This window comes from Camelus bactrianus, chromosome 6 (genome assembly GCF_048773025.1).
Source record: "Camelus bactrianus isolate YW-2024 breed Bactrian camel chromosome 6, ASM4877302v1, whole genome shotgun sequence".
Classification (NCBI taxonomy): Eukaryota; Metazoa; Chordata; class Mammalia; order Artiodactyla; family Camelidae; genus Camelus; species Camelus bactrianus.
Window position 1 is genome coordinate 1,191,903 of NC_133544.1, and position 14,040 is coordinate 1,205,942.

Here is a 14,040-nt window from a genome sequence, read left to right on the forward strand (position 1 = left end):
TGAATGCGCAGGAAACGAGTACTGGTGGTAATGTGAAGGTGGGGGTGTACGGAGTGGGGTGCTCCAACGTGTGTCTTAGTGACAAAGAATAAAGTTGGAAACATAATTCTTAGGGAAAAAGGGAAATAGTACACAGAATTAACAACTCACATGAAAAGTCTTGCTGGGAAGAGCAGAAAAATGTCAGCAGATGCCCACGCGGGGTAAAGGAAGAGGCTTTAAATTTTAAGTAACTCGTTGGAATCGGGAACTAATGATTGGTAACATGATCCAGGATTTTTAAAAGGTCCCCTGTCTTTCCACACCAGCCACCAATCTCCCTCCCCCTAAGTGGTCAGAATTCCAAGTTATTCACTATTTCAAGAATTTTATTATTTCGTTAGTGTCCTTCCGGAAAGATTTTATACCTGCACAAGTCCTGCACATGGAAACGACCCCTCTTCCTGCACAGCCTTCCTGACTTCTCTTCCTAGTAAGGCGTTCATCCTGCACTGCACACAGACTGAGGGCCTGCACTTCCACGGTGTCCATCCTATCAACACGTGGACCTTGGTGTAGTTAGCTGATTCCCCGCCCCTGGGCATTTAAGCCTTTTCCAGTAATAGTCTGATGAGTGCCTTACATGTAAGTCATTTTGCACATGTGCCAGCTCATCTGTAGGGGAGAGTCCTAGAACTCCTGGGTCAAAGCGTCTGTGCCCTTGTGTCGGGGACAGAGTCATCACACTGCCCTCGGAGTCAGCTCCGTGCCGGCCTGCACCCTGCCCCGATGAGTGTGCTGTTGCTCACGGCCTCCTCAGTAAAGGATGATGCCAGGCTGCTGTCTGCCACTCTGATGCACAATGTATCTGGGTTTTTTTTTTTTTTAACCCTAAACATTTATTACGGAAAGTTTCAAGCACACAAGTGTTTTTAAGTACAGTAAGCCCCTCACAGCTATCACCAGTTTCGACAGCTGCCCTCTCCTCACCCTAGACCTTCGTCGACTCTGGCTCTCCTGCGTCTCGGTCTTTACGCCGCGTGCACGGACATGCGCCAAGCTTCCCTGCATTTAGCCCACAGCTACGTAGCGCGGTGCCCTGTAAAACTCTAGAAACATCCATCACCCCAAAGTTCCCTCAGCTGTCCTCATTCTTCCCCAGAGACGACTACTTTCTGACTAGGGGCATCTGCTCCTCCTACCGTGTGGCTGTCCATCCGCCCGCCTCCCCTCAGGACGGTGACTTCTGCCCACGTTGTGCCTCGCCGGCTTGGTCCCTCTGTGTGGGTTCGGCCCCATGGCATGTTCTGCGGTCAGTTTGCTGGTTCTCCAGTTGACAGACATTTGGGCTGTTTCTAGTTTCTGGACCACATGGAAAAGCTACTGTGAACATTCAAGTAAGGTCCCCCTTGGGACACGTGTGTGATTTCCCCTGGTTAATGCCTAGGAGTGGGGCTGTGGGTCAAATGACAGGTGTACGTTTACCTTCGGGAAAAGCCGGTGCTCCCTTTCCCACTCGGCATGTGAAAGTTCCCGTGGCTCCACGTCCCACCGACACCTGGTGGTGTCGGTCTCTGAATTGCAGGCCAGGTGTGTGGCGACGGCTCACCATGGTTTTATTTCACACTCTTTCATGTGCTGCTCAAACGTTTACGTGTATAACTCTCCTCAGGACGTGTCTGTCCACCCCAGTTACATCCTGGGAGATGGGGCGGGGGACGGGGAGCCCAGGGGAGCAAGGAAGGGATGGTGGGTTACCTGGACAGCATGAGCCTCAAGAGAGCGGGGGTTTTGTGAGAGGGGCCAGCAGAAGCGAGAGGCAGTGGGGCACAGAGATGTGCCTCCCTTCCTAGCCCCAGTTGGTGGGGGCTGATGGTTGAAAGGGCTTGTCTGTGACCCTTTCCAGGGGAAGCAGGGTCTGTGAGGGGCAGCCAGGTGGGACGAGCTGAGGGGCCACTCTGGGAATGGTGAGCCCACGGGGAGTGTGTGCACTACATCCCCAGGAGTCTGCTCTTGGACAGAGTGAGGGACGGGGCCTGGGTGATGGTGGGCCCTGTGGTGGGTGTGGATGGAACAGGATCATGCCTGGGGGCTCCTGAGGAGGGCAATGACCCCAGAGCTGTGGCTCCGAATAGCAGCTGGCCCACTGTCCTCGGGTGGAGGACAAACGTGGAAATGTCAACAGGCTTTACCGACAAGCGAACTGCGTGGGCTGGCCCGGACCTGGGCAGAGCCAGGCTGGGACCTGGACCTCCCGGCTCCTGGGGTCCTCCGGCCTCCTTGCCCTTCTGAAAGGTGTGGGTTGGACTGCGTCCCCTCAAATCCACAGGTTGAAGCCCTAACCCCCAGGACCCCAGAATGGGACTGCACTTGAAAATAGAGTCTTTACAAAGGTAATTAAGTTAGAATGAGGTCCCTAGGGTCCCAGTCCAGTCTGCCTGATGTCCTTGTAAAAGGAGGTGACGAGGACACACACACACAAAGGACACGGGGGGAAGACAGCCGTCTGCCGGCCCAGGAGAGAGGCCTCAGGGGAGGCCAGCCCTGCGACTCCTGGACCTGGGACGGCTGGCTCCAGGTAGGGAGACGGTAGTGCCTGCTGTCTAAGCCCCCAGCCTGTGGTGCCGGGCAGTGGAGCCCTGCAGCCAACAAAGCAGCAAGCAACAGGTGTAACAGGAAGATGGAGACTTTTAGTCTTCAGCCCTCTGCTGGCACAGGGCTCCTAACACCCTTGGCATTTCCTAAATGAAGAGAGCAGTCAAGGTGTCTTCTGTTCCGTGAATGATGTGACTTTTGGGAGCACCTAAGGGCGGGGGCTGGTGGCCAGGAGAACCAGCCACGTGATTACATGGCTGGAACTTCCGTCCCCCCTGCCCAGGCCTTGAGGAGGGGAGAGGGGCTGGGGGTTGAGTCAGTCATCGTTGGTCAGTGATTGAATCAGTCACATCCACGCAATGAAGCCTCCGTAAGAACCCAAAAGGGCAAGGTTCAGAGAGCCTCCTGGCTGGTGAGCCTGTGGAGATTCAGAGAGAGTGGCCCGTTCAGAGGGAACTTGGAAGCCCCCCTGACCCTTCCCCACACCTTGTCCTGTGTGTCCCTCCCATCTGGCTGTTCCTGTTACATCTTTTTTTTTAATAAACCAGTGATCTGATAAACTGTGTTCCTGAGTTCTGGGAGCCGCTGCAGCAAATCAGTCTAACCCAACAAAGGGGTCATGGGGGGACCTCCGACCTGTAACCCACGGGTCAGAAACACAGGGGACAACCTGGGCTTGTGACTGCCATCGAAATTGGGAGAGCAGGCTCATAGGACTGAGACCTTAACCGTGGGGTCTGAGCTATAGCTGGATGGATAGTGTCAGAAATGAATTGAATTGTAGGACACCCAGCTGGTGCTAAAGAATTGTTTGTTGGGAGGGATGGCAAACCCTCCCAACCACCCCCACACACAGACACAAACAGACACATACAGTGGAATCGGGTCCAAAACCTAATTTTCAAAGCCCCAGCCATCTGCTGAAGAAGGCAAGAGAATGGGTTTCTCTTGACACAGATTTCTGTTCAAACTGGTGAAAACAAACCCATTTGGGTCCAACTCAGGAAGTGAGCACCCCTGGCCCCCAGATTTCCCAGGATCCCTCAGACCCACTGGCTTCTCTCTGGAGCTGCTGCTAGCCAGGCTGGAGCTGGGCTGGGAGGGGGGCCCAGACACTATGTCAGCCCAGCGGGCGTCCTCTCTGAACTGACCCTGCCTGGCCCCAGCCCCAGCCCTCCAGCCAGCTGTCTGCAGACTCCTCTGCAGCTCCTGGAGTGCACCCACTGCCGTTCACCCTTTGGACTGCTGGGGGCTGGGAGGGCCAGCCGCAGGAGTGGGCGGGAGGGAGGACGAGCGGGGGGCAAGTGGCCGAAGGAGGCCTAGGGCCCGACAGCGATGCTCCAGAAACTGCTGTCACATCGCGCACAGCCCAGTACAGCTGGCGCTCCCGGGGTGAGGGGCACTGCAGTCTGCCCTCTGCCCCTGGGTCGGCCCCTCTGACGTGGGCCATGGTACACCCGGCATCAGCAGCGGTGGCACTGCCTGGGTGCCCACTGGACAGGGCCCCAGGCACCTCTCGGCAGCTGTCTGCCACGGTGCCCATTCAAGAGAGGACAGGAAGTGAGCCGGGCATAAAGGACAAGGACAGGTGACTGGGGGACAGGGGCTGAGTAGCCGACCAAGGAGGACTTCCCTCTGTGCTCGCGTTGGGCGGGGAAGGCACCGACTACCTCGCCTTCTTTGGTACAGGAGTGGCCCAGTGACTGGAGGGCTTGGGAGGGGCAGCAGCAGGCGCTGCAGCACCGCCGGGCGGACGTCCACCCCTGTGTGGCTCCTGCCGTGTCTCAGCTGGCAGATAACCGAGCACCAAGTTCTCAACCGGGAAACGCCTAGATTTCGGGGTCAGTCTCTGCGGGGTTCTACCATAAAGGTAGTGGCGGTGGAGGTGATCGTGGATATGGAGGGGGAGGGAGGTAGAGGACAATGGCCTGTGGGGTCTGGACTATCTACGCAGGAGCAAAGCATGGCAGGGGGCCAGGCAGAGGCGGGGTGGCTGGTGTCCCCTCCAAGCCAGGAGGCAGAGACGGGGTCACACCTGCATCCTGCGTGTCTGTCCTAAGTCTCCTTGGGGTGTCTGGGGACCGCCCTCCCTCACCAGTGGAGGTTGCGGTGCCATTTATGAGTCCAGGAAAGGGGCGAGACCAGGTGTGGGTCGGGTGGGCAACTGGCTGACCCCAGGGCAAGGGGCAGAGCAAGTTGGGGAGGGAGGCCTGAGCCGGGCCAGGACTGCTCTGACCTCTCCTGGCTTCCCTAGGGCCCCCGCCAGCCGTCACACACCCAAACCTGCTCACATGTGACCTCTCCCTCTGCCACCATTGCAGCAGCCGGCCCTCTGCCTGAGCGCCTACCTCCATGCTGTCCACCTGCTGGTGCCTGAGCACCCACCCTGCAAGGAAGTCCCGCCCTCTGTACCGTCTGTGGGCTTCTGTTTACTGCCCTGAGTGTCACCAAGCCAACAGGGGACCCAGGCCAGACAGCTTTGGGGGCCTGTGCCCAGCACTGCTGGGGCAGCTCCTCAAGTCTGGGGAGGGAACTCCTGGGTTTGCCACCCACCAGCCAGTTGGGCCTTTCCATGTGCCTCTGTTTACCATCCAGCCCAGGGGATGAGCTGTGTGGCCTCCACTCAGGGGAAATGGGGCCAACAGCTCCGTGAAGGCCTTGGCAGTGCGCTGAGTGTGAGCACAGCCTGGCAGAGCGGGGCTGGGGGAAGGGGTCCGGGAAGCCCCTCCCCAGCTAGCTCCATCCCCCCAGGTACCTTCTAACAGCCCTCCAACCCTGCCTGGTTGGCATGGCAACAACCTCCTCCCGGGTTCTGGGGAGGCCTGGGCTGAACCTTGGGCGAACTTGGAACACGACAGGACCTCCCTGCGGGACAGTGGCTCTGGTCCAGGAGGAAGTCTCCGTGGGAGGCAGGCTGGGTAGCAGGAGGATGTACCAGGCCCACCCCCTAGAAGCAAGGACTTGCACTTGGGGTAAGGACTGGGAACACCTCAAAGCTTGGCCCCAAACCCAGCAGCCCTTCTGGCACCAGTTCAGCTTGGCGCAGTCTCTGAGGACCTTTTGATGAGCGAGGTCCCCCTGCCCTGCCCTGGGGTCTGTTCTGGCTCTTCCTAGAGGAAGCCTGCTTTGGCTAGGACTAGCCTTGGGATACACCTGCCCATCTTCCCGGGGCCAGGGGAGGAAGGCACAGCTCGTAGGAGGCTCAGGGATCCATCAGCTTCCCGCCCCCGTGCGAAGAGGGGAGGGAACACACCCACCCATCAGCCCCCACCAGCCTGGCCTGGCTCAGGGGTCCCGACTTCATTCGGGCCCTCTAGAGATCAGGCAGGGCTCCACAGGGTGGGGGCGGGGGCAGGAGGGACACAATCCCCTCCCAAGCCTTGCCTACTATTTGCCCAGACCCAGGACAGCCCACCCTGCCCTGAGGAGATGGGTACAAATGAGGTGTGGGGGGAGGGGAAGGTAGATGAGAAGAGGGCAATGAGTTGGGGTTGCCTCTGGAGGGCAGGGGGTCAGGAGGACCCAGGACTCCAGGGTCAGGAGCCTCAGATCTGAGCTCCAAGCCTGTGGCTGCTCAGAAGGCCCCCCACCACCAAGGCAGAAGCCACAAGGCCTCTTGGCCAGGTCTCAGGCTGCATCCTGCTCCCCTGGGACTAAATGGGAGGGATACAAATCTGGAAAAGGAGGGTCTGTCACCTGTCCACAGCCGTGCCCCAGCTCACTGCCCCCAGTGGGACACAGCCAGTGGCACCCAGGACAGGGCTCCCAGAGTGCCCCCCACCCCAAGACCAGCAGGGCCCACACCTCCTGCACGCAATCCTGTCCCCAGGAAGAATCACAGCAGTCTCCACCGGGGGTGGGCTTTATTACCACTGTCATTGAGACGATGATGCGCACACAGGAAGGCAGCACTCATTTCCAGACTGTCACGGCAGGGGGCGTGAGCAGACACCCTCCCACCCAGCGACTGGCCTCCGGGCCTGGAGCCACTCCTCAGGGGCAGAGCAGTGGGCAGGAGGCTGGGCCACCCGGGGGGGCCCCACACAGCAGGCTCCACCCAAACGCCTCTACACACACCTCTGCTACACAATCCCACACAATTAGTGTCTTAAATGTGTGTGTGTGTGTGTGTGTGTGTGTGTGTGTGTATTTCATCTGAACTGTGTCAGTTACTAAATTTAAAACTGACCACTTCTCCGTACATGAACTTCACAGTAACTGTGGAAGACAATGAATCCAGTGTTGATAACTCGGGGCCGGCTTCCTGCCCCAGGAAAGTCAATTTCTTCCCCGGTGGAAACCCCTTGGGGAAAACCAGGACCGCTGCCTGTCTCTCAGCTGCCTGCTGGGGTCGCGGGGTGGCTGCCTACCACTGCTGGTGGGCTCGGGCCCCGCCTTGCTGGACCTACATGCCCACACAAGACAGACGGACACACACATGCATGCACGCACACGCACAAGGAAACCGACCATGGAGCACATCGTGCCGCATGTGAGGTCCCACCAGCCCTTCTGGAGGTGGAAGGCGGGAGGCCAGGGCAATCAGAAGCCCGGTTCTCCTTCCCCCAGCTCCCTCTCTGGTCTGCAGGCCAGCCGCCCACACAGCCCATGCACCACGAGAGCCCAGGGCCTGCCGAGGGGAACCAACCCCGCCTGGCCACCTGCTGCAAAGGCCAATGGTCCTCTCACTCCAGGCCAGGCAGACGAATAGATATGACATCAAGTGTTGTCAGGAGCCAAAAAAATAATTTAAACTTGAACTCTAACCTCAGCACCACTTTCAGTCACGGCGGAAGGAGCCCACATGGTCGGGGAAACCAGAGTCCAGGTGGCTCTGTCGCCCGCAGGACCTCTTAGGTTCTGGGAGCAAGATCTGCCTGGTGAGCAGATGGGGTGCCCCCTACCGGACAGGACTGCGGTGGCCTTTGAAGTCCCAGGAACATCAGCCTCTCCAGGCTGTGCGTGGGGAGGGGGCTGGGGCCCCAGCCCAGTGGCCGGCTGACATCCCCTCGCCCCTGCCCTCCAGAGCCGCTTTCACCCACAACCCCCTGCAGGGAAGGGAAACCCAGCAAACACTGCTCCTCATAAGCAGCCTTTGGGCCCCCTGCCCAGTGCTCTGGAAATGACCAGCAGCTCCAGGGAGACCCCAAACAGGCAGACAAGAGAACTTCAGGGCCAGCCCTGCCACGACCTGCGACACTCAAGGTGGGTGGCTGTGCTCCCAGCCCTCCTCGACTCCACCCCAGGGATGCTGAGAGGTGCCTGGGACCCTGTGATCAGGCGGGGGCGCGGCATGCCCCGTCGCCCACAGGCAGACAGCTGGCAGCCCCAGAGGCTCTTTCTGCATCTACAGAGAATCACTTCCAAATCCCAGCTTCCGCTACCCTGACTTACAGCGTGGTCAGGACCGAAGGCTCTGATCACCCACCTCCCCGCCCGCGCCTTTAACTCCAGGGCCACTAAGCTTTTGGCGGGCTCTGCTCCTGCCGCCCTGGGGTCTCTGTTGGGGCCTGCACCCCTGCAACATCAGCTGTGCCTGGATGGCCCCAGCTGGCTCTCATGGTGCCCAAGGTCTCTCCTGCGGGGGCTCCCGCTGCCACCCACCAGGAATGGCCTGTTTCATCTGAGCTCCCTGTCAGGGACTCACACTGACAGCATCTGTGGCACTTGCATCCTTCACCAAGCGTGGTGCCAGGCTTGCTGAGGGCACCCCAAGCATGCCAGCATGGTGGTCAGGGGAGCGTGGATGGAGGGTAAACATGCCTCCTCCCGTGGGGAGCCTGGGCCCAGGCAGAGGAGCCCTTCAGACGCCCCTTAGGACTGGCTGGAGGAGATGGAGAGGAGGACTGTGTCTCTGGGAGCAGGAGTGAGTTGGGGCAGAGAGGCAAGGCAAGTCCGACGCTACGTTCCAGGGACAGCAGGGCTCTCTGCTGGGCAGGCCAGCCTCCAGGGCTTCCATCTGCTGAGTTCTGGCCCCTCAGCCTCCATCCCAGTGTCCCATCTGAGAGGTCCTGCTCCTTCCTTCCACCCTCACCCCTGCAGGGACGCGTCACACCAGCAGGGACTTGACCAGTCCACAGTGAAACTTGCGGACGTGGCGGTAGAGGTCCCCCGACTGCGTGAAGCGGCGCTCACACCAGCGGCAGGCGTGCGGCTTCTCCCGCGTGTGTACCACGGCGTGGCGGCTCAGGTTGTGGGAGTACTGGAAGCTCTTGCCGCACTGCTCACACGTGTAGGGCTTCTCGCCCGAGTGCGTGCGCTCGTGCCTCTTCAGCGTGTACGTGCAGGAGAACGTCTTTCGGCAGAGCGGGCAGGTGGGCACGGTACCGTCGGGCGAGAGCCGGGCACGGCTGCCATCCCGTTCACGGAAGTGGGCGCTGAGGTGCAGCTGCAGCACGTGGGCGCTGGGGAACAGCTTGCTGCACAGTGGGCAGATGCAGAGGTGCCCGCCGGGCCCCAGCTCATCCTCCATTGCCCCGCGCGCCGTATCCAGCTCCAGTTCCCCACTGCCCACCTCGCTGAGCTGCAGCGGCTCCAAGCCCCCTGCCAGGCGCGTGGCGGCAGGAATACGGGGCGGCTGCAGGGGACTGGGGGGGCTTCGAGGGGCGCCGCAGTCCTCCTGTTCCGACAGTGAGTCCGGCTCATCCTTCACTAGATCCTGGGGCCCTTGCTTCCTCCGGCTGCAGGGGGCTACCTGGAGGACGCAGGGTGGGCGGACTGGCTCCTGCCCCGGGCCACGCTTCAGCGACAGGTCCAGCGCCCCGCCCGATTCTGCTGGGACCTGCCAGGGAGGAGGCCCCAGTGCTGGTGGAGGGCGGGTGAACTTGACCCTGGCCAGAGGAAGCCTGGCCTTCCGGGCGGCTGGACAGAGCTCGGGGGCCCAGGCAGGCAGGGGGCGCGGGGACCGGCCAGGCGGCTCCGCGCCGGGGGCCGGGGTCTCCGGGGGCGGCACGCGGCCCTTCTCCCTGAGGCTGCCCTTGCAGACCTTGACGATGTCGTTCATGTGCAGGTAGCTGGCCGCCGCCAGGACGTCCTCGACGGGCAGGCTGCGCAGGTCCAGGCGGCCCTCGTACATGAAGTCCAGCAGACGACCGAAGGCGGGTGCCGTGACGATGTCGCCGTTGAGCCGCACGGTGTCGCGGCTCCCGGCGGGCCGGTCCCTGTAGAAGAGATGGAAGTAGACGCTGCACGCGGCCAGCACGGCGCGGTGGGCCGGGAAGCGCGCGTCGCCCACCAGCACGGTGCAGTCGCACAGGAAGCCCAGCTCGCGCTGCTGCCTCAGGCGGCCCAGCAACCGCCCGCCGTGCTCCGGGAACTCCATGTCGCCGCGGTCATCACCTGGGCACAAACGGGACGCCGTGAGCGCGCCTGGGGACGCCGCTGGCCCCTGGCCGTCCGACGAGCCCTTCCCGGGTGCAAGCAACGCGGGAAGAGGGGCGCCGCGCGTAACTGCCCGCCGGGAGCCGCCCTGGGCACCTGCCCCGAGCAGGAAAAACTCGATCGAAAGTAAACAGAAGCCGCTCCGTCGCGGGGGCGGGTCCCGGGGCGCGGGCGGAGGGGGCCAGAGCCGCGCGAACCTGCCCGAGTCCCCGCTCGGTGCGCCCTCCCCCGCCAGGGCGCCCTGAACTTCACTCCTCGGCGGCCGCCCGCCGCGCCCCCCGACGCCGGAGTTGCCGTGCCGCCGCCGCCGCCCCGGCCCGCCGCGCCTCCACGCCGCCTCCAGCTGCCGCCCGGCCCGCCAGATGCCGCCGCCGCCGCCGCCGCGGGCCCCATTTATGGCAGTGCGGCCGCGGGGAGCGGGCCGGCGGGCGGGGCGGGCAGAGCCAGGCGCCCGCCCCTCGCGCTCACCTCCGCCGCCCCGAGCTCCTCGCCGGCCGCTGCCCGCGCCGCGCGCCCTCCCCGGTGCCACTCCGGCGCGTGCGGAGCTGCGGGCAGCGCCCCGGCGGGGAGGGCGCGGGGACGGGGAGTGTGCCGGGCGGGGCGCGCTCCAACTTGGCTGGCCCAGCACCACCCGCCGCTCGCCCCGCCCCGGAGAGAGCGAAACTCGGGGCGGGGGCTGGAGGGGGCGGGCCGAGGCGACTTCCCGGAGCGGCGGAACCGCTGAGGTCACCCTCGCCGCCCCTTCCCTGTCCGCCCCGCCCGGTCGGGCCCCGCGCGCCGCCATCTGGGGCGCTGGGGTGGGAGGGAACGCGGGGCGCGGCGAGAGAGGGGGCTCTCTCGCGATACTTGCTGCCTCGGCCTTGGTGTCCCCCCACATGGGGTCCCAACTGTGCCCGTCTGTTAAGGGACCCCTTCCGAGGACCAGCTCCTCGCCTGGCCGGCGCTTTGGCAGTCACCCGAAGGCAGAGCCGGGACCCTGGCCCCCTGCCACCTCACAGGGCGCCTGCTGGGGGATGGAGAAGGGGGAGTTAGTACATTTTGAGAAGATGACACCCCCTTTTTCGTTGAGAGCCTAAGTCATGTTAGCTGGGATCCTCATCCAAACACTCAGGCGGGATCTGGACATTGGAGTCCAGAACGGAGAACTCTCATCCTCTCAGAGGGCCCTAGGACAGCCTCTGCTGGGAGCCAGGCGCACTGAGCTGTGTGTGGGGAAAGCCTGGGGGACAGGGCACGTTCCAGAAGACACGATAGGGTGAGGGGACCATGGCGGTGATGAAGAGAGGGGAGACGCACCCAGAGCCCAGAGCCAGTGGGAAAGGATTCAGGGAGCAGACACACCTCTAAGGGGCTGGGTTGGCACCCCAGGGTCACAGTTTTTCAGGTGGAAGAGCACTGTGAAGCTGCGAGAGGGCCCCAGGGAAGGAAAAAGGCCGAGAACAATAGCAGTGACTTTGGAGAGGTTGGGGCACCGGGGTGAGGTGGACTTACTGTTGGCTCGGTGTCTTTTCCCAGCCGCTCTTGCCGGAGCAGGATTGAGGCACCGTGTAGCACAGTTCAGCTCTCCACCACAGTCCCGTTAGCTGGGTGCTCTGATTATCACACCCGTTTGGTGGGGGTTAGGTAAGGAGCCCATGGCCACACAGCAGGCAGTAGATTGTTGAACAAGGATTCAAATCTTGCAGTGTCCTTCTGAATTTCCACCTGCACAGCCCAGCAGCCTGGGGTGGGGGTGGGGGATGGAGGATGGGTGGAGTAGGGTTCAGCGGAGGGGCAGAAAGGAGGCCTTGACTAGAAGTGGGGGTGGTGTTGGGGGAGGGGCTGGATGACAGAGGATGGGACCCCCAGCTGGCCAGGTCTACAAGGGCAGAGGAAGCTGAAAGAGGTGAGGTGTGGGGAACCTTCCAGCCGTGCCCATGGGATGCAGGACCCCTGGGAGGAGGGAGTACCTGCTGTGAGATGGGGGTCGGGGGTGGCCGCCCAGGGATTCTATTCAAACCACGGTGTTTTGGAGGGCAGAGGAGTGGCCAGAGGCCTGGGGACCCACTGCAGTTAGGATCGAAAGTCTGTGGGAAGGAAAGCCACATTCTTACACTGAAAAAATTATTCCTTGTTTATCTGAAATTCAGATTTGCCTGGACAGCTTGCATTTTTTAATTTCCTAAATTCGGCAGTCACAGTTTGGAACCCTGGATTTGCCCTGCACTCAGAGCCACTGAAACCACCCTGGCTCCCCTGGCCCTTGCTCTCTGGGGACTCTTCCTGAGGAGGGCTAAACCACCCCCACCACCGGCTCTGCCCCAGCCCCCAGTGGGAGCAGCTGAGTTCCAGTCTGATGAGGGTGAAGCCAGATGGGACTGCCACCTTGGGTCTTGCCTGGGTCCGAGCACTGCCCCTGCCCTGTCCCAGACTTGGGTATGACAGTATGACACTTCACCTCTGAGGATCTTAGTAGTCTCATCTGCAAAATGGGAAGATTAACTGCAGGGCCTGGCCGGACCCCAGGGCCTTTCATGGCCAGCCACTCAGGTTCCACATGTGTTTCCCCGGCGAGCCCTTCCCTGGCTCCTCCCTGTTCCCGTCTGCTCCGGCAGCACCCCCAGGAGTGGCCTTTCCTGAGCACACCGGCTAAGCTCCCCCTCAACTCCCCAGGTCACGTGACCTTGCTAGTCCACACTCTCCACGGTGTCCCTGGTGCCAAGAAGTTGGGGGGACACAAAGCAAGGGAGTAATTGAGTAATCTTCAGCGAAAGCACAGTGATGGTGTTTGTGGGATACCGCCATCCTGACCCTGACTGCTCTGCTCTGCCAACTCTGCAGCCCTGCCTCCACAGGCCAGCCCTGAGCCCAGAGGCAGGGAGGGGAGACAGGCCCCCGGGGGCTCCAGAGTGAGACCCTAGGCAGGCAGAGTGTCCCAGCCTTCCCTGCCTGGCTCCTTGGGGCCCTGATAGAAGCTGTGGGGCATGGGGACGGGTCAGAGCAGGTCAGGACACTCCCAGCAAGAGGCTGGGGTTGGGGAGGCCAGTAGGGGTGTCTGGAGGAGAAGGAGGAACGTGACTGGGGAGGGGACAGTGGGAGAGGCGCCTCGGGGCTGTTCAGGTCAGAAGGTCTGCACTGAGTCCTCCTGGAGTGAAGTCTCGGGTGTGCTGTCCGCCCCTCAGCCCTCAGATCCCTCTTTGGCCTGGCACAGTCGCAGGCCCAAGGATGACAGGAGGCCGTCGCAGTGGTGGGAGCAGAGGTGCCCCGAATGCAGTGGCCAGGCGGCCAGGCGGCCATCTGGCCTGGGAGCTGCACCGAGGCCCTGTCCTGCAGCTGCTGTAGAGACCAGGCAGCCCAGCTCGCTGGTCCCTGAGTCCTGCCCGACAGCCAGCAGCTGCAGAAGGTGACAGATCATCCTCCCCGGGGCCCCATGCAGCCATTTCTGTTGCAAACACCTGGCCAAGGGCCCCCGTCCCCGGTCAAGGTGGGCGTGTGGGGCTGGGTCCTCCCCCTGACATTCCATTCCTGGGGGGCAGGTGGGTGGGAGGTGTTCTTGAGGAGAGGGGCTCTGTTTTCCCTCCACAGGTCAGAGGAGGGCACTAGCCCCACCCGCAGAGATGCCCCAGCCGCACGGCAGGCTCACACCAGCACCGAAGGGCGCCGCGCAGGATGGGGAGTGGGGCTCACAGCAGGTCACAGGCGCTCGGCGGGCAGACCGGGCAGGGAGGCCTCCTGGAGATGGCCAGCGGAGAGGAAGCCGGGAGGCTTTGGACCACTGAGACGCCGCCTCCTGGCCAAAATGTTCTTTAAATGGCCAGCAGGCCCTAGGAGTCACTATATTGTCCACGAGAGGGCGCCCTCCCACTGCTATGCCCCGCCCCTCACCAGTGGCCCCATCTGTTCTTATCCTCACCAGCCCAGGATGGGAGAGGGTGCGGAAACCCCTCCTGGGAGAGCAGTGAGTGGATGGGAAAGTCCCAGAGGGCCTGTCCCCTGAGGGCCCACAGGGAGGGTTTGGGAGATGAGCGATGGTCAGCTGTCTGACACCTGGGGGTGACTCTCAGGTCAGGTGTCTGGCCCCAGCAGCATGGACTGGTCAGGCCTCTC

General features: G+C 62.2%; 1 protein-coding gene across 1 annotated transcript; it reads right to left on the reverse strand.

Annotated features, from left to right (window-relative positions):
* Window positions 1-6,420: 6,420 nt before the first annotated feature.
* On the reverse strand, window positions 6,421-10,975 carry ZBTB42 (zinc finger and BTB domain containing 42). Its single transcript, XM_074364882.1, has 2 exons — window positions 10,423-10,975; window positions 6,421-9,912 (listed from the first exon to the last, which is right to left on the reverse strand). Exons 1-2 carry the CDS (start codon window positions 10,829-10,831, stop codon window positions 8,624-8,626), a joined length of 1,698 nt encoding a protein of 565 aa, XP_074220983.1. The 5' UTR covers window positions 10,832-10,975; the 3' UTR covers window positions 6,421-8,623.
* Between the last annotated feature and the right edge of the window lie 3,065 nt (window positions 10,976-14,040).